Genomic DNA, 21166 nt, shown 5'->3' with positions numbered 1-21166 from the left:
ACGATGGACATCAAAAGCGGAGACTTAAGCTTTAAAACGAGTCGAATTATATTGTTGTACTATATTTTTTCAACGAAATTATCATAGTTTAAATATCGACAATTTTTCGAGAATGGGAAATTTAGTGTTGAAATCCTTTTTCAATCCACTGTGTAAAGTAAAGAGTATATAAAAATCATATAATTCGTGAATACAGTCACGCAAGGACTGAAATGATTTAAAACTTTGATTGGTACAATAATTCACTTTCTTTCTTCTATTTAATGCTTTCCTGTTGGATATACTTGGTAGGTATCCTATATAACTATACTAAAAATCGTATTTCATAGAATTATGCATGTCGTGAACGCGAAACATCCATAGTTTAGTTAGAATATTTAAGCGATCATGTAGTTTTCAACAATGGCTACACATAAAAATATTTCTGTGTATCTTGCTATGCGCGTTCGACGGATTGATAATAATCAGCTACGATATCAACAATTGATCCTACTACATATGACGTAAACCCGTATCTCTACAAAGTTTGTGTACATCTCCATGATGTTCCTCATTTAATACCTTGCTTAATCAGTCTTCTCAAAGCTGCCGTCGATATGATATCTACCGCATAATACCCATCACGCCTATACACTAATAACAAGGAAACAGTAGCATAAAACATAAGTACAGCTTAAGAACGATACCGTAACAGACAGTGTGAAGCGGAATGAATGAAGTGAATCAACTTTGCTTTAGATAGAATTCATTGACCACGTGAATTAATTCTCTATCTATAGAAGCAACACTAACAAAGTGAGGGGTTTGTGAATTCTTGTAGTGATCGAAGTTAAAAGAAAAAGTTACTAAGACATTCGGCAGACATGAATCAAGAGAAAGAAACTCCTCCAAATGATCAAGTTTAACGAACTCGGACCAATTGTAATCCTCTATACTAACGAATCAGCAGTAAACATTTATCCGGGAACAAACGTTATAAACTATTCAACGTAAAATAATACAGATAATATGTTACCAGATATCCTGAGGAAAGATGTCATGAAACTTTTAGATAAAGATACGGACATGAAATTGAAAAACGTTCTGCGAAAAAATGGACCGCTAGTGAACGATGCTCTTGTTTCTGTTCCCGTATCTTCGATTAGACTTCTTCATTCTTCGATCGATTATCTATCAGCATTCGGTTGCGCCGACAAGAAAAACTCTGCGGTCCGATCTAAGTGGTGCATTTCCGTGGCCGTTTCAGCTCTCCTCGACGATCCTTCAGTTTTGATCGAGGGTGTCCTGTTTCGAGCGAGATACCTCGGATCTACTCAGCTCGTCTGCGAAGGAGAACCCACTAAATCGACCCGCATGTGCCAGGCGGAGGAAGCTGTCTCCAGGATAAAGGTACACACAATAGTATCTTGCTTGCTATTATACATCTTATGCATCTTCGATCACTATCCTCCCAGGATCCGCTTTCCACACATCTCATAACTCTATACAGTCTCATTCATCCTGATCATTCCACGTTAAATTATCGGGACTTGGAACAAAACATCCATGACGTATTTTACAAACAATTCAATTGTTCAATGCATTATTTGAACGCCATTCATATTCGCATCGTTACACTCGAAAAGATGCATTTTTAGTTAATTAAACATGCAGTGAAGGAGTTACGACTCGTAACATTTACGTGGATGTACTATATAAATGTATAAATTAACGTTAATTAATATTTATTAAAGACCTCGTGCGTTTGCTTCAATTTTGCTAAATACTGTTAAAGTCAGAGTAATAAACGTTTTCATTGATGGAATGAACTGCCTATTAAGTAAACAATAATTTGTAAGTACTGAGTAAAGCAGCATGGTAAAGTAAAGTACAATGAAGTTTAACGTGGAATTATCAGTACGGTTCATCTGAATATAAAACGATAACCACCAGTAGTTTATTGTGGTCACGTATTTATTATTATCTACGCGTTTAGATATATTGGAATATCGACATGCGTTAAATCGAACATTCTGTGCACACACTTGTGCTCTGTATGCGTGCAATAGAAATTACATTTATTACTCGTGATCCTCATGACGCACACATCTATCTGCTGTTTCTTGTTTCATTTATACCGTTGCACTTGCAAAGTAAAAATAGACGATTCACGTTTAGAGACTTAAGTACACCTTGTACCTTTACACAATCTATTGGATGCTTCACGCATTTTTCATTTTAATTCAGCGGACAGGCATCTCTTCCTTTTTTTTCATAATTTTCCTTTGGTTACTTTCGTAATTTGTTAGCAACATAAATGGTTTTGGGCAATTGATGTATACATCTCCGACTATTTTTATTATTCGTAACTGGTCATACATTTTATACTTACTTTGTTACGGAAAATGCATCCCTTAAAAATAATAAATTTTTCAATGCTTCTCGATTAAGTGGAATTGAAAAGTACCATATTTGTTCAGAGAGCAAAAGAGTATTCTAATATTTTTACCAGTACCAAGGAGCTGTGTACAGAACATTTAATTTAACAAGATATAATTTATAAGTTTAATTTGAACGCGTTCGTATTATAATGTCAATATTCTTTTACTTTTAGTTGTGATTAGTTAGCTCAATTTAATAAAAGGAAAAGAAAGCTTGAAGCGAATCATGCTTCTTTGGCAATTCTGATCTTTTATCAAATATTATAGGGTGATTAGTAGATGTGATCTATTTAAGTAATTTCTCTTTTATTAGACTATGTTGAAGTTACAATTCAGAGTGAAGCATTTAAATGGGACCTGTTTTTATTAGTGCATTAAGAAATGTGTGTCTACATTGAACAAAAATTCAAGTATTCTAAACTTACAAAATGAAAGGTATTCAGTATTTCCATTCAAATGCTTCGCCCTTTATCATGATGTGACAATCATCAACATTTAATGACCATTGAGATTAACGATGTGCTGTTTGTCAACTATCTTATAAAACATAACATTATTCTACACATAAATTGTGACTACATTGAGTCACAATTTTCTTCAAACACCTTCGAACGATGACAATCAACTTTCGACATCTACTTTCTTGAAAACAAAGTTTCGTTTGAAGTTCCTTGCACTTTCAATTGAGTGGAATCACGCTTTCATATTTTGATACTATTTTGATAATACATTCAGTACACGTATGTAACAAAATTCACAAATTTCAATCACTTTCACATTCGATCAATTTATTGCTTTTTTCAATAATTTCATTGCTATTTAATATACATATGTAGTTACTGAAGACTGACTTAAATGCGTTATACAAAAGTTTATACAAAATCAAATTGATGTGATTACACTTGGTGAACGTACGTTTTATGTAATCGTACTATATGATGTATATAATTTCTGTTTGTTTCTGTCTGATGCATATAAAATGTTGAAACTCTGAAACTGAAATTTATTGGTATGATAAACTTTCATACAATCTTAAAATATTAATCAAAACTACATACTTATGTTTCACTGCTCATATACAGCGCAAATTATAATAAACTAAAATGAACGTTTTATTTATTATTTAATTTATTATTTGCAAGCGATAGAAACAATCTTGTGCCTAAATATACAGAAATGTCGTCTAAAGAAAAAAAGTATTTGCTATGTTAACTATTTATTATTCTATCATATTTTTTATGATTTGACACCAAGGAACAAATTAGATTAAAGACTGAAGAATGGATGAGGATTAATATTGAAAACAATATTCTTTTATAAGTTTAATACATATTATTATACGTATACTATTATAAAGAAATTAATCATTCTAATTTACTTCAAAAGATACTTACGAAACAACATTTCATATGCAACTACTAGATATGTAAATAGTATAGTGCACTGACACGCTCCTGCATGCATAGCGGACTGCAACTTTTTAACCTGCAATGTCATGATTATATTATAATCAATTTTTAATTATTCGTTCATTGAATTTTAATGGATTAAAGTATATAGACTAAATTTACCGCTTCGGTTGAACCTGAGAGTTTTTTTTCTTCTTTTAAATAGAATTAGGCGAGATATCTGAAACTTGTGATTTGCAACAGAAATAGAGTAGGAAACAATAAGTACTGAACCCGTGTTCGGTAAAAGAATATTTCCGGAGACAATGTAGACAACAAATCTATAATTGTTAGAATTTATTAAACACTATTCTCACATCTCTACAGTGAATGGGAACAAACAATATCTACTTAGTTGGTAAAGCGCGTTAGAACTATCTAGAATTGATAAACGAACTTTATAATCGTTCGATATAATCGATGCAAGTTTTACGGGAAGAAGTCTGGAGAATGTCATTAAATATCTGAACAAACTGCCAAAATAAATGAGTTCGTATTACTACGTAGTAAACAATTAATTTATGCTTGTAACAGTGGCAAGATTACAGGCCCGTTAATAATCAAGGATCGCATAAAACGAATTGTATAGGTTATTGTTTAATTTTAGGAAGGCAATGTACTACAGTAGACTGAGGAGAGAGTTACACATTGTACAGGATGTCCAACGGTATTGATGGTACAACCGGTATTGATGGATCCATTTTATTTTGAAAATTGTTTGAAAATTGTTTCTAGAAAAATTTAGGGATACGTTAGAAAATATTCAAACACTACAATGTTTCAGTTGATTGCGGCAAAGTTAGAATATTTGTTCGAATTAATGACTCTCCGTAAAGAAGTCTGAATGTTTTTCTATAGCCACCCCTTCCTCGTGCTATTACCACCACCACTTGACCACCGACACACATATCATTATGTGGGTTTGATGTCTTTCTGTGTTAGTTAGTCCGAGAACAGGAGCTGGATAAAATAGTGTAAATCTCGATAATATCTTTGACATGGTTAATTTAAGATTTCGATGTGAATAACGTTCAAGTAGGAAAATAAAAGCCAACAAATGAAGAAAGCCTTTTCGAGTATATCATCGACTCTGTGTCAGTGATATTAGCATTTGTATAACAAACTGCACTGCTCTTGCCATCTTTTGCAAATTTCCAAAATTGTATATAATTAAAAGAAACATGATCATAAGTTTCGAAATATGGTGAATTACGGAAACGAGTAATACTAATTTATTTAATATCAAACAACGAATGAAGCACTCGGATTCTCTTTGAAATGTAAAATATATTTCGTGAAATGTGATCATAACTATCTTTATTCGGCTCCTTTGCGACTATTCTCTTGTGTATAGTTGTCTATCCTTTTTTGCTTCGTAGATTGTTCGCAGCACTATATCTTCTACTGCACGATCGTGTATTATAAACAATTCGTGTACTATATGTCATATAGAACGAGCGAAAGTATTTGTGTTCATAGATTCCTTAGTTCCACCGTGATTTTGTTTACTGGAGCGTGAATAAAGATGCAACATTTCATAGAGTAATTGCTATTTATCTTCGAGAATGATCTTGTTCAATTCGTCACTCTACAGCATTAAACGAACTGTAACACGAAGTTGCCATTATTGCGAATAAGCCAGTTTGCCAACAAATAATCGAGACGTCATAAGAATCTCCATTTTTAAGGCGAACTAAATTCGCTATAAATCGTCGAATTTAATTGAGTGCTAGTAACACAATATTAAATATATTTTTCTATGTTCACTTAGCTACTAGAAGACATACGGTGTATTTTTCTACTTCTTCCCGAAACAAAGAAGATACGAAGACCTGACAGTTGATTTGCTTTTATTGACCCATTATTTACCAACAATTGTTCCATAATTTTTGGAAGTCCCATGGCTGAGGACTTTTTAATAGATCCTTCAACAGCAACAGAAACTTCAATCGTAAACGTGCAGCTCATCCTCCAATCCAGTTTGGGATTATTGTGTAAAAAAAGATTCTAATGCTTCCATTTGGTACACGGCACAATGATCGAAAAGCCAATTAATAGGCTTTCGATAGAAAATTCATCCGTCAGTTTAATCTTTAAGATTCAATAGTTTCCTGGTAGTGTCGTGAAATGCCGTAAAGTGAACGAATTCAGAACTGATCGAGTACCAAAACATTCTATTACAAGATTAACTATACACGACAAGATTAGCTAATACATAGTCCTGTGTTTTAGTCTCTAGAGACACCCTCTCTTTCTCGCAAAGCAACGCTGCCATGTTGGATGTTCAATGTTCCCTGAGAACCTGTCGATTTGTATAATTCTGCATATCGTCCTCAACATTGAGAAACGTGTGGGATACTCTGTGTATGAAACGATACCTCACGAAGAGCATGATACTGTACCAGCTTCTGTTACGGTTCGAAAGTCCATACGCTTTTCATAAACACTAACGAGATCCGTAATATTCCCCGGACGAAGTGTCACTATCTATACCCGGTTCGCATGCAAAAGAAAAGAACGCCGTGTGTTGTCTCGGACACGCTGTTCGAATATATCGATGCGACACGAATATAATACCGATCGTGTATGACCTATTGTTTCATTTGGTAGCTCTTCGCTGAGATAATAAGAAAGGTGTTACCTTGAATGGATCGTAGTAATGCACGATAGTGCCGTTTGCCGTCGAGTACGATAGACGAAAATATCTAATTTCTGTCGATGATAAGAGCACTGTAGAGAAAGCGCATCTTCACGTTTACCCGTGGTATCGGTGGTGCGTGGTAATGTGACCATAATCAGAGCAAAAGATATCGGCCGTTCAAGGCCACCCGGCGACTCACGCTATCGAGTATCCTACCCTATCGCCTTGTCTGACCGTCGTCTAGGATGAAAGAGGATCTACTAACTGTATTGCGTAGTATGTTCTCGACGAAAGAAGTATAGTGTGGTCATAGAAGGAGGTAGATACTGTGTCGCCAGATGAGGGGAGGGAGCACGAATTCAGGGGAAGCGAGAGGAGTAGCGCGGTAAAAGGGGAAATTAGAGTGGGGGAACAAGTCTTGATCTGGCGACTATGAGTAGACATAGTAAAATATTACTCTACAGTAACTACGCTTACTATTCTATTACTCTACATGTTCTAATACACTCCGCGACGAAAAGATGGCACACCCTTAAATATTGCTATTTCGGAAAACTGTGATGAAATTCGATATGTTTCTAGTATTATATTATAGTAATATGTATCATACTTTGATATGATTCTAGTCTAAATGTAAACGTCCGGGGTCGCCGACGCGACAAAATGATCGCACAGTCTTAAAATCCTTTCCCTGCAGATGACACTAGACCGTTATACTGTTCGTATCGTGTACTGTGCGTTAAAAATATTGTGTGTGTTTCTTATTATCTTCTATTGAAATTACACTACGGGCAGTGGAAAATCTTTCTCCGATGCTGAAATAAAACATGAATTATATGTGCCATCATTTTGTTTGTTTCCATAAACAAACGGACATTTTCTTTAATTGTATTGTTCGTAATGTAGTTTATTTTCCAATAAAAACGTATAAGTACCAAGTAAGACTAGATTCGTTATGTCCAAATTGATGAAAACATTGAATTTTCGTGGGTGCGCCATGTTTCTGTCGCGGAGTGTAGCGACACGAATCAGCTAGGATTGTATGAAACTTGTCACTTTCAACAAATTCGACGGAACCGCTGGTCGAAGTGAGCTTGAGCGGCCAAAAATCTTTTGCTCGGACTATAGCCAGCGCATTTGTCTGTTTACGTTACGGAAGGAGGGGCCACTGGCTACGGGTATGCAAGCTACGCAGTTAAACTATGGGGGGCAGCATGGTTTCGGTCGGTGCAGCATTGCCTCGCAAGGAAGCCTCGAGGAAGATGAATGCGACTCGAGCGAAGAACTGATAGGGAACGCGTCCGGTGGGGGCCAGTCCGAGTCACAGACTGCGGGCCTTCAACCGAAGCTAGGCCCGATCAGTGGCTCTATGAAGCCAACCACCGTTTTCAGGCTTCACTTTCTCGGCTCGGTTGAAGTTGAAGAGGAAGGGAGACGTAAGCGCCTTAACAACCACATAGTGCGGGAGGCTGTGACTAAGATCAAGGTCCGCCCTCCAACCCTTAGATTTTTCATTATACACTATAACTCTACTCTCTAATTGTTCTTACTTTTCAACTATCCTGTCTAAAGAGATTATCGGTTTTATTTTCTCTCTCTTTCTTTTTCTCTCTCTCTCTCTCTCTCTCTCTCTCTCTCTCTCTTTCTCTGTCTCGATTCTCTCTGTATCGCTCGCCACTTCTTTGAACACTGGCAACGAGTGATTCGAATTTTTACAAACGCCGCGACTCGAAGACGACTTTTCCCTAATGCATTGAACGGCTAGGATATGTTTCTGTAATTATTATACTTCATAGTTCAATGGTAGTTTATGCTGATACCGGTGGGAATGTCGGGAGAACGTTAGTTTTTATAATCGCACCACTGGGAACTGGAAATGTGATTATAGAGAGCACCAATTGTTTCTGAATTGCTCCTCCTCCCCCTCCTCCACTACTCGTTGCCAATACTAATTGTGAGCGACATGACGGCGATAATGTCGAAGCGAGGGCTATGTCGTTATTTTTTGGGGCCGTGTGTATAATGCATATATACAATATAATGCGTATATACAATGTGTTTATTTTCTAGAAAAATGATATAACTGTCTGGTTGGCGCACGTAAAACGTTGTCTTCTTTAAAGACGAATTTGATTGCATGCGGGTTTTTCAAATACATCATGTGTGTATTTTAGAAAAGCTTGAACCTTCAAGAACAAGTGTAGAAAGATTTGTCATCGGAAGCGTCGAATGAGATTTTTAAAATTATCATTTAGTTACGAAGTAAATGTAATTTTACGACTATTATCAGTTCTCTGAGAAAATTGTTACTACATCCAGCTGATTAATTGAAACTTTATCGTATTAAATCTAAAAAATTTGGGGCTCCCACGGGGTCGCTTCTGTGCCAGCGATTCAGAAGAAATCGATTTCCGCTATTTCTGTTGGCGTTACTATGAAACTATATAGATATTGTTGTTTCGTTGACGAAGTATTGGGACAACGTGGTCTTTTCAATTGAAACAAGTACATATATTTCAATTTCGATTATTGAGAGGATACGGCTTCGCTAATTTTCTGAACAACAATTTCGTTGGTTGACAGTAACGAACGTTGTCTGACGCATATCGAGGTATGATCAATACTAAGAACACGGTAAACCTGGCAGAGGCTATAAACAGAAGTACCGTTTATAATCTTAGGCGAGTGAAAATCTTTCAGCTGAGAACCATGTTAAGAAAAATGTTCAAAACTGGTGTACAGCTTACAGTGTATTTGTACGCGTGTAGTAATGTTTCCTTATCATTCTTGTTCAACCGTTGTGCTCTTCTGTTGCTATCTCAAGATCCCTATCACTTTCACTCACTCATTATCAGTTATTGTTAAAGGAAGGACTTCAATTGTGTTGAGTTCAGTGGGTTTTCATTAGATGAAAATATACTGACACTAAACTGAAAATATACTGACTTTAATAACGTCAAGGGTTGGTGGACTAATTGGTGTACAATGCATTAAACATTTTCCATCTGTTATTTTTATCCACTCACTTAAATATACACACACATGTCATAGTTATCGTTTTATTAATACGTTTATCAATGATTTGCTTAGCATCTGCTTTTTGTATTTGATTACGGTGAATTGAACACCCACATAGACGTGCATGAACAACGAAATACAATAATAATTGTTTCCACTAATGTAGCGTCGTAAGCAATTAAATAATACCTTTGATTTCCTATATTTACACTATTATCCGTTTGACCGAAGTTGCAACATTTTGTGTAGAATAAATTTATAGAAATAATGCTTTTTTATTACACGTACGCATAAATGAAATATTCCCCTCGTTATAATCATGTTTCCAGAACTTCGTTGTAATTGTATTGACATCCCTAACATGTTACAGGACTAACATGTCAAGCATAAATCCATAATAATTTTATTGAATATTAATATTATAAATGGTAAATTAATAGTAAATATATAGTATTTTATAGGTATATAATTGTGTATAGAATGCGTTAAGTAGGAAGTCTTTCTGTTGTTCCTAATGGAACATTTTATCCAATTTAGTCGCCTGAAATGGAGTAATTAAATGACGGTTTTAAGTCTCTATGTCTATGGCCCCGCGATCTGCTGTCGAAAGAAAGGAAATCTGAAAGAAATGATTTTTGAAAACGTCTACACTACAATACCCCTTTAAGTGGATAACCCTGTAGAACCGTGGCCTCTCCAATCTATTGCAATGTCGACAATTACAAGCTGTGAAGCTTGTAAAAATTCCACAAATACTGTGAACCTTGTAAAAATCCCACAAATACATATATTCGCGAAAGTATCGTAAAAAAATAATTAACAATAAGAAAGTTCAACTCTGCTTCAGCTTCTTGGCCCCTCACGGGATATACCCCGCGACAGTGGGGATAGTTCTGAGACTTTTATACGCTAGGCGTTTGGGACATATACATATAGAGTAAACACTGTAATCCAATAATTCTTGCCACCTTCGCAAAGTAACACTAAAATGTTACTCGATACAACTACACTTTCGCAAAATATTATAATGCTTCTTTTGTACACGTTGCACTTAGCAATAAGTGCAATTGCTTACCAAAACAATGCATGTTCACAGATGCATAATTCTAATCTGACATTTTGGGATACCACATGTCATTCAATTTCTTTCTATAACAACATCTGGAAATACAAGATACACGTTTTGTTTTTAGGTTCCCCTCTATCCAAAAACAAATTGTAATAATTTTAATAATTTAATTAAATCTATTTCGCAAGGCTAAAAACGATTCTGTAACACAAAAGAAAAACTGTAGTTCTACTTATTGATATTACGAAAAGACAAAAGATGACTGACTGAAGTATATCTTTTGGAAAATAGTTATTTTCACTCGTTGCCAGTGGAAATAGGTGCAGTTAAATGTAACGATCGGAAAAATAAAACGCCATTTTCTTAAACGTTATTTCGCAATGTTAATTAAATTTACTGAAGAAACTCTCAGGTTTACAGAAGAATTGTCGTATTGCATACAGTACTAACGCAGTACTGTCTTAAATCTTTCGATCGAAATGAACGTTTATTTTATCTTCGTAAATTACACACTCTTTTTTACAGTAATTTCAGTTCTGTACTTTGTAAATTATTTCATTTAATTAATTAAATCGTTTCTCATTTTTATTGTTCATGCTGCGTCGTCATAATAGGCGTTGGTACGTATAAATCCATGATACTATTCTACTTTCGTAATTTTTTCGAATTCGAAAATCATTTGTGCAAACAATTGGACCTTAAATATCGAGAAATAATGTAATTTGATGATTCGAAAGATATACAGATTATAATAATAATAAAGCATTTCAGGTTTTATGAAACATTAGGTTGGTGAGACATAAATGACCGTTTATTAAATTTAATAATAATTCTTTGATCGTTCTGTTTTACAAAATGAAATTTACTTTCCGTTTACCGAATTTTCATTTAGACAATATCAGTTATATGAAGCTTTTAGCATTCGATTATTTTGAGTTCAACAATCAAATCGTAACGTGGCTAAATGGACGTTAATTACACAACGGTTTTACGTACAGTCGTATTAAATGCGAAACCATTATGTGTTCACATTATTTCTTCAATGTAAGCATCGCAAATGAACAGATTAATTATTTATAGTATACAATATGTTTCAAATTATGAAGGCAACCCTAGTTCATTTAACAACAATCGTATATATTACCCTTAATTACGTAATATTTTCTGAAATTCAGACCTGAACGTTTATTGTGAACCATAATCTAAGATGACGAACCGGAAAAGGGTTAATAAATCATTTATTGCGAAATTTCGAAATGCCGGGACATTCAAAGCAACTAATGACACGTGCACACAGGCACCGGATGGCGAAACGCAACCGAGCACAGAGGTTGACCTCTTCATCTCGACGGAGAAGATCATGGTTTTGAACACGGACTTGAAGGAGATCATGATGGATCATGCATTAAGAACAATATCCTACATAGCAGATATCGGTGACGTGGTGGTGCTGATGGCGAGAAGACGATTTGTGCCGCACGAAGTCGAAGAGGCACCAAAAATCAATCGAACTCCGAAAATGATTTGTCACGTGTTCGAAAGCGAGGAGGCTCGATTTATCGCGCAAAGCATCGGACAAGCATTTCAAGTGGCATACATGGAGTTCCTTAAGGCAAACGGGATCGAGGATCACAGTTTTGTAAAAGAAATGGATTACCAGGAAGTTCTGAATTCTCAAGAGATATTCGGCGATGAATTGCAGATGTTCGCTAAAAAGGAAATGCAGAAGGAGGTAATCTATTATAGTCTTTGTATCCTTCTACAGTGTCCTGACGATAAACACCATCGTCCTAAGCTGGCGCCCTTGCCCGCTAATAAATGACAAATCCTGAACGACCAAAAAATTCAATTTCTACTTTATTTCAATTTATTTAGACAAAAGTTGCTGTTGTTTTGCCTTACCTAATACAATATAGCCTAATACAAAACTGTAATGTTCGCAGGTGGTAGTACCAAAGGCGAAAGGAGAAATTTTAGGTGTGGTCATTGTCGAGTCTGGATGGGGTTCCATGCTACCAACGGTGGTAATCGCGAACCTGGCACCAGCTGGTGCTGCCGCTCGTTGTGGACAGTTAAATATTGGTGATCAGATAATAGCAATTAACGGAGTCTCGTTAGTTGGTTTGCCGCTCTCTACTTGTCAGACTTACATCAAGAATTCGAAAAATCAGACAGTTGTCAAGTTGACCGTTGTTCCGTGCGCGCCGGTAGTCGAGGTGAAAATCAAGAGACCCGACACCAAGTATCAGTTAGGATTTAGTGTACAGAATGGAGTAATATGTAGTCTATTGAGAGGTGGAATCGCCGAAAGGGGTGGTGTTCGAGTGGGTCATAGGATCATTGAAATCAACAATCAAAGTGTCGTCGCTGTACCGCACGAGAAGATCGTCAACCTTCTTGCTACATCAGTTGGTGAAGTACGTATATTTCCATTGATTAATACAGTATTATCTCCGTAACTGTCGCAAAAGGCTCTACCATAACTGTCAACATTTTATCCCCCACCACTGGGGATGTTCCCGTCGCGGCCAGGCCGCAGCAGTAGTTTATTATAATTATGTGAGCTAGTTTATTAGTTCAGTGAGCCATGATCAGAAACGCCAGGCCGATTCCTATTCGACAGCACGCGTAACCATAAAATTTTCAAGTCGAATTTTCATTCTGTATTTCAGATATTAATGAAGACGATGCCCACGTCGATGTTTAGGCTGTTAACTGGCCAGGAGTCTCCAGTGTATATATAAGCGTTTGGTTACCTGGCTGATATGCGTAGTGAACAGACAATACATTCGCCATCCATTACCAAACTAATCACTACTTTACTCTCTGTACAGATTTATTCGACGCAGATCGCTTTCTGTTTGGATTCTTATGGAATTCTATTCGTATACTCTCACCAGCTCCTGCTTAGCAAAGCAACAAAACTTACGTAAATACGTTGCGACAAACATTAATATATATTGAATATTTACATAAAGCAGAAGAATATATATACACGTAATATATATACATAAATATTTTATTTATGAATGGGATTCTCGGTGTCTGTCTTTCAATTAACTAGTCGAATAACTTCACTGCGATAACACCGATTAGACACCAAAAGCGTGTTTTTAATGAACTTTTGTTCAATCGTAGTCTTTTTATGTGTTCTTACGGAACAGGCGAACAAGTTTCACCAATTTTGTTTCAGTTTGAAACAATAGATATATTTACAGCATCAGTGTCTGATATTTTATACTATCCCAGTGTCTTTGAGAAAGATGGTTGCCTTCAAGTTTTATGAACACGGATTGAGAAACTAGATGCAGACTAATTTTTTTTTATATAATGTGTATTACATACTTGTATGTATACTGTATTACATATTTTCGTTTAATACCCTTCTGCACTGTTCCCTGCTTTTCAAAAGAAATGTGTTCGAAACAGATTTTTTATATATCATATAAATCAAAACAATTTTGGTTTCTAAAACTATGGAATCTAAACAATACTACTGTGTAAAGTATATTGTTATGCATTGTTTTGTTATCACAAAATGTACATGTTTACTATTAAATCTATACCTAACCCAGACCTGATTGAATGGCAGTTCTGTTGATATAACATAATTTTATTGTATCTCAACGTTCAAACTATCTTTCTCAAAACACTGTGTAATTATTAGACTACGGATATTATATATTTATCAGAAAAGTTAGCATGCAAAATGAGTGAAACTTTTGTTTCAGTTTTGTCTAATAGAAATGTATTTCTGAAAATGTGTAAATTTTATCAATTTTAAACATCCGCAGTCTAATAATGCAATTGAATAGTATTTTTATTTTTCAAAAAATTACAGTTTTAACACCTTGGTGGTAACATTCTTTTTACATAAAATCTAACGCAATATGTAATAAATTCGACATTTCTTTGGAAACTGAAATAATTAGTAAGAAGGAAAATACAAAGGTGAACCGTTTATTAAGTAGATTATCTTGATAAATCTTACTTATTTAGAATCGAGAGTATCGGAACTCCCACTTAATGAAATCAGCATTGAGAATCACATTCCATACCCGGTAAGAGAAGCAAAGTATGCAATGCACACGATTATACATAGCACAAAGCTCTTTACCAACGTTAGAGCAGGGCTGGAACTTTCTGTACATTACATAGTTAACGATGTAGTATGTTTCTACGAGGGCCTTCATATATTTTGTTGGCTCCATAAAAATTAATTCACATTGTTTACTTAATCATTTTTATCGTCGGGTCGCGATGCCCTGATATCTTAATTTTTACATAAATTAAGACCTATTATCGATTAGTTGGTATATTCGATGCGTCGTCTCGTGATAAGTGTCACGGTAGTTATACGGAAGAGTACTCCGTAATATTTTATTTTTGTCGAAGCACTTTTTACTGTAAAATTTTTTTTGTACGACTACCTCTGTCGATAGAGGATCGCTTTCCGCAGTTATTAGCAATAACTTGAGTTGAACAGTGTTACGCACCAATTAAAAAGGAAAACTGACGAGAAACATTTATTGGCCGCAATCAGTTAATCACAAACATATTTTCATAAGGTTCGTCAATATCATTTTAACTTTAATATAGGTATGATCTGCTAAATGCTTATAGATTAATTCTACGCCTCTTCAAAATGAAGACGAATGAATTATGACAAGAACCATTTTTGTATTTAAGATTTAAACGATCTAATTTGTTTAAAATCATTTTATGCTGAGCTATAAAATGTAACAGAAAAAGCTGTAAAGACTCCATAGTAGACAACATCGTAAATTTCTGCAATGCATTAAATATCATAATATGTTAAGTACCATCATCTCAGAAAAATACTAATTGTTTGGTAATAGATTATGCGAAGTATTTCACTTACAATCAGATTGCATTTGTTGTTTTACTTAGAAAAAATACTAGACAAGGATTTGTTGAATATTCATCGTTCTTCTCTCACTGTACGCATTTAACAGATTCTACTGTAGTACCGACGAGCATGTTTACGACTTGCGTCTAAAATTTTAACGTGACGTATAAAGATTTTATTTCGATGTTAAATCATGAAAAATGACAATGAATGTTTGAAAGATTCCGGCAACTTTTGAATCTTTCTTCTTAGAAGCTACCTTTTTCCATCGCTAATAACAAACGCTCTATGAATAACTACCGAAGTAATTCTATGATCTGCAAAGCAACATTTCTGTGTAACATACTGCGTAAAATTAAAGGCACTTATTTTTATTACTGTTGAACGATGATATTCATTGGAAAATCGTCGCTTGTAAGAAGCAATATTATTAACTATGTCATTCTTTCATCGTTAATGTAACCAAACGAGAACAATCTCAATTAAATAATTGTATGTACAAGCATTTAACGATTACCACACGATTAATATGTTCTTATATACTTTACTATCTAGAAAAATACTCTCTAATGTAACGAAATACGTAATCACATTGAACAGAGAGAAAAAGGGCAAGTACAGGCAATCACGCTTCTGTGTAATATTGCGACTGAAAGATCATTAGAATTAACGAACGGTGATCAAGAAAATGTTAGTGCGGAGAGGAGTTCTCTTCTATGTAAATACCGCGAATCCTATTTAATTCTAGGTTTCATGTATTTTGTGCTAAAAGTTTTTCACTTTTTGCTTCAGCCGTCGAGGGGTACGATTTAAAGATTTCTAACAGGAGTTTGATAAAATTTCAATGCCAAAGTACATTAAGCAAGAACTTAAAGTGCGACGATACGTCGAAGCACGTAATTTTCCTGAACGTGTAAGGTGATGAACACATCACTTGTAATTTTCTTCGTTGTGCATTTCAGCTTTCTACGAATCATAATCGTCCTTCTGAAGCGTGAACGTTTTGATCGTATGTCTCAAAGTAATAAGGCAATTCAGTATTTATAGAAATGGACACTTACGATTGAACACTAAAAACTAGGGGGAAAAGAAATCTGTATTTGTATTATTTTCGTTCTTCATTGTTACTGTTCGCAATTATATTTTTATTTTGGTTACCAATTTTGTAAGACTATTACTTACTTCTTCTTAACGGTTAAAGTATTTCCATTTTGTTCCTTCGTTTAATGAAACTATCACAATTACCTATTATTCAACGTTTTAACCTTTTTTTTATATAGTAAAATAAAGATTTCTGAAAATATTCATTGAAAAAATAAGAAATATCACAGATGTGTATCCAGGTAATTCAAGGTTGACTCAAACGCAAGGTTTACTTTTAAATGTATGTCTAAAAAATGATAATTTTATCATTATTATACCGTAAACGCTAATTATAATGTTTAATACACTGTTGTTATATGTAATGTATAATGTGCAGTATCTTATTTATAAATATTTACAAACACGTACGTATATGTAAATATGTACAAGAAAGAGTAAAAGAGTATCGTAAGTTTAGAACAGAATCACCATTACTCGTGTCCCGAAGGCAAATGAATTTACTTTTGATTTGCTTTGAATTTTCCACCAAAATTTGTCTTCAAATTCCGACCCATCTGTTTCCGCATTAGGCGTGGTATTTGAGTGCAACGTGTGCAGTCAAAATTCAGTTTGCAGACCAAACCTTGGCGTCCTCATAAAGGGCAAATCGGAGGAAATCTTTCTGTAGGAGAGAAAACACACTATAATTTTAAGATCTGTAAATATCTCAATCTTAAAAAGTAAATAAAACTTAAAATTCTTTCATTTCGAATTCCGTTTTCCCTCCTACAGAAAGATTTCCTCCAATTTTGCCCGATATTTATTCTTAGTGCTGCCCCCTATGAGGAGGCCAAGGTTTGCTCTCAATTTGCTCTCCGTTTGGCATGGAATCTTGCATGCGAGCTGCACTCAAATACCGAGCGATCTATTTCCGCATTAGGCCCGGAATTTGTCGACAAATTATGGTAGCAAAAGCAAGGCCAAGCAAGGCTTAGTCTCGTAATTGCAAAGTCCTAGAGAAAGTTTCGCTCAGCTTTCGCTTTTTGAATTTGCTCTCTTGTGAGAGGAAAGTTTGCTCTCACATCTTGAAGAACAACTTTTACACACAAATTCAATTAAGCTCGAACTTTATTGACAGAATTTGGTGTGCAACTTCGCAATAAATTGGCATCAAATTTCTTACAAGAAAGATTTTGTATCCAAATTGACAACTTTTGCTCAAAATTGGATTTGAAAAGGTTTGGCTGACTGGCTAATAAAGAAGGTATTTACTCTTTATTCCTTATACAATATGTTTTGTTTCACCAATGATTCAGTACAACTTCTATTACATATTCAGGACTTACATAAAGCAATGGCTCTGCGAACATTAAGAATATTGAACAAAGCTTGAAAAACAACACAAGCCTAATTGGGGACCATAGTGAATAAAATTTGTCAATCGAAGAAACGGCATTACAAATATTGTGGCAGTCGGTACATAATAATTAATTACTAAAAATGAGTTTTGGCAAACCATTAACAAAACGTCATTTTATTAAAACAATAAGAATTGAAATTATTTGTTAGCATATAATACAAAATATTGCAAGTTTGTTTACGCAGGCTATATGAACTCATTCTATTATATTTATTGATGAAAATACTGAAATCATTAACATAGAAACAAGGAACTATAATAAGTAAAAAGAAATATTAACTTACGCTTTGAATTTCAAATTTTGAGAATAATGCGGTAAACCTTGAAGTACCTATATGCAAATGTATATGTATATGGCTCGCCATTAAATTTTGCTTTTGGTACTGTAGTATCATTTGCAGTATAAATATTTTCTATATTTACATCAGAAATAAGAGGAAGAGGAAAATGATAATAAAATTGAAAAACTTTACTGCTTGGAACATTGCACGACATAAACAGAAGAAAAAGATGAAGATACCATAGTCTATATTGTTGTGTTTTAATATAATATAATTTATTTTATTTTTCATTTCAAAATATGAACATTTTCTTGCCGAGTATACTATTCACATGCTATTAGATAAGAGCATAAAAAAATATAGAGATTATTTTTTAAAAATGCTTATTATGTGAAGCATAAATCGGTGACCAGTTTAAACAGTTTATTCATTTTTATTTTCTTATACTTACATACACTTTTTTAGATAAAATGTAAGTTGATAATCTTCATTTTTTAATTGATCATTCTTCAGAGAATTGTTGATATGTCCAAGCTATATTTGCTCGTCCTGTAATTGTGAATATTTAAAATTATTTTAAACAGTGGAGTTATTTTCGTAAGCTGAAAGAAATACTACCTTTTTACGCTCTATACGAGACACAACTATAATAATTGAATAGCGACATACTATCTCTATATAAGCTGCGTTATGAAGCTATACTGATTCCGAAATCAATTCGTTACGGTAATCTAAAAATACGCATTGATAGCAAATTCATAGAATAATAAATAGTCGGCAGCTTGAATTTAAATGTGAGGATGCAAGTTGTTCATAATTTTCTTTTCTTTTTTTTTTCTTGTAGAATCTAGGCATCGCTTGCTACGTTGTACTGTTCGCTCGTATACTTGAATATACATATAAGGTGTAATTGATCATCACCAATACAATCTCGTAAGGATTGATTCTATATGAAAAAAGTAAATGAAAAGTGAAAAATAATATCTTTCTATTTTTCTTTCATTTAATTTTGAATATTCTATTTCATTGAAAATGCGGGTATTCTGTTTGATTAAAAAAGTAATTCGACAAATAAGAAAACATTCGTATTTTGGTAGCAATATCCTTTAAAATGGGGCTAGGTATAAATACAATATTTTCCGAAACCAATGCCTCGATACGAAGAGAATGTTATTTTTCTTTCCAATTTATTTTTTCATACAGTTCCAATCCATTTCAAATTGCACCGCAACTCAAATATTATCCTGTGCAGATTGCTTCGAAATCTTGCGATCGAATTTTGCCAGTGTGTTGTATGATCAAAGCAGAGAAAAAATGTTATTTTTTTCATTCTAAATCTTTTCACTGAAGTCCACTGTATGTTAGATCACCGATGTCAAAAATTAAGGATTTATTCTCTCCTAATTAGAAACTTGCAAATGTTCGTAATCTACAATTCGTGAAAACAACAGCGAAAAGATGTATGACATTTTTATTGAATCGTGTGCAACGACGTACATTTAATCATAAATTCATACATAGTATAGCGATTAATTTTGACAACTTCGATCATAAATGTAATTAAAATAGATAGTCGGAACATTTTTTCATATTTCTGGTCATATAATCCACTGGTAAAGTTTGACGCTTTAATTTTGAACGACCTGCATATACTGTGCATGTACTGTTGTTCTAATAATGTTGTGTAATTATAAAGATCAGCCAAGTACACTATTTTGAATATCGTGAAGGAGTCCTTTTATTCTTCGCGTTGATTTAAATAGCACGACTCCGTCGCGAATGCATTCGTAGCATAATTAAAGAGAAAAGCCTTAAACGAGTTTAAAAAGTTCACCCTTGGTCGGTAAAGTGTAGACAGCGTGTTACATATCGCATATCATAATGAATGTAGAACAAAATAAGTGTATACAGACACACACACACACACATACGCACTCATACACACACACACCACACAGACACACATATATCATAGAAATGCACGTGTCCTTTCTCATAAGAGAAGCAAGTAGACACCCTTTTGGTCGCTTTCTTCTAGAAAATCCACTTAAATGCGATGCTACGCCTCGATGGGAATTTTCAATGTTACTGTCTTAGTAAATAACTGCCAAACTCTTCGTTACGCGACAGAACGTAAAGAAGTTTCTCAAGATTCTGAACGTTTCTTTGCAATTGAATCTTCCACGATTTATAAATGCAGCCACGAAGGTGTGACAATAGAGCTTGGCAAAATATCTGGCTCACGTGTTTTCATTTGGAAACGTGGGCATGTTACACGGTCTTAAATGTTATTCAACCAGCGAACTGTTTTCTTCGCTAGCTACGTGTTATAGACGTTAATCGTATATTGTTAAAAAAATTGATCCTACAAAGATATGCAAAATAGATCGTATCATACTTTAGGGATCTGCGGTGCTCGTCAAAGTAAAGAAGATTGGCGATCCATACGAGAATGAGCAAATTATTCATGTCGAAGTCACCAGTCGAAGATAAATGTTCGAACATCTTGTTCCAACGTTTAAATAATTGATTAGTGCCTCCCAATGCGAAATAGGGTATCAGAGTATTTCCTCGTTCTACTTGTCATGATTATTGGTAGAAAAATTAGTGAAATAACCTCGATTATTTACAGAGCGTTACCGTCGGGGGTGTGATTCTAAATGTAAAAATAAGTCGAACAAAATGGAATAACATTTGTTGTGTTTGAAAATACCCCCTCTCTGCCAGTACCGGAGTAGGGGAATAGTGCGATAGAAGGGGAAATTATAGTGAGGGAACAAGTCTTGATCTGGCGACTATGGCTGACGCGTCTGATCATGGCCAACCAATTCTACTTCCTGCATAATACTAAAGCACGCGAAACCGACGGATCTTTAAACTCGATTTTCTCGGAAACGAGGTGTCGAACGAAAAAAT

The 21166-nt window shown here is 34.6% G+C and overlaps 1 protein-coding gene across 1 annotated transcript in view; it reads left to right on the top strand.

Annotated features, from left to right (window-relative positions):
- Positions 1-14027, top strand: part of LOC143358341 (uncharacterized) — a 37053-nt gene extending 23026 nt beyond the window's left edge. Inside the window, exons 13-17 of the mRNA XM_076795410.1 lie at positions 1247-1389; positions 11894-12328; positions 12540-13013; positions 13269-13722; positions 13770-14027. Of these exons, the coding sequence (XP_076651525.1) occupies positions 1247-1389; positions 11894-12328; positions 12540-13013; positions 13269-13340 (1124 nt within the window). The 3' untranslated portion in view covers positions 13341-13722; positions 13770-14027. The remainder of the gene's footprint in view (positions 1-1246; positions 1390-11893; positions 12329-12539; positions 13014-13268; positions 13723-13769) is intronic.
- The last annotated feature ends 7139 nt before the right edge of the window (positions 14028-21166 follow it).

The sequence above is a fragment of the Halictus rubicundus genome, chromosome 10, assembly GCF_050948215.1.
Source record: "Halictus rubicundus isolate RS-2024b chromosome 10, iyHalRubi1_principal, whole genome shotgun sequence".
NCBI classification, from domain to species: domain Eukaryota; kingdom Metazoa; phylum Arthropoda; class Insecta; order Hymenoptera; family Halictidae; genus Halictus; species Halictus rubicundus.
Note: the sequence above shows the minus strand (reverse complement) of the source record. Positions and strands in the feature narration are given on the sequence as shown.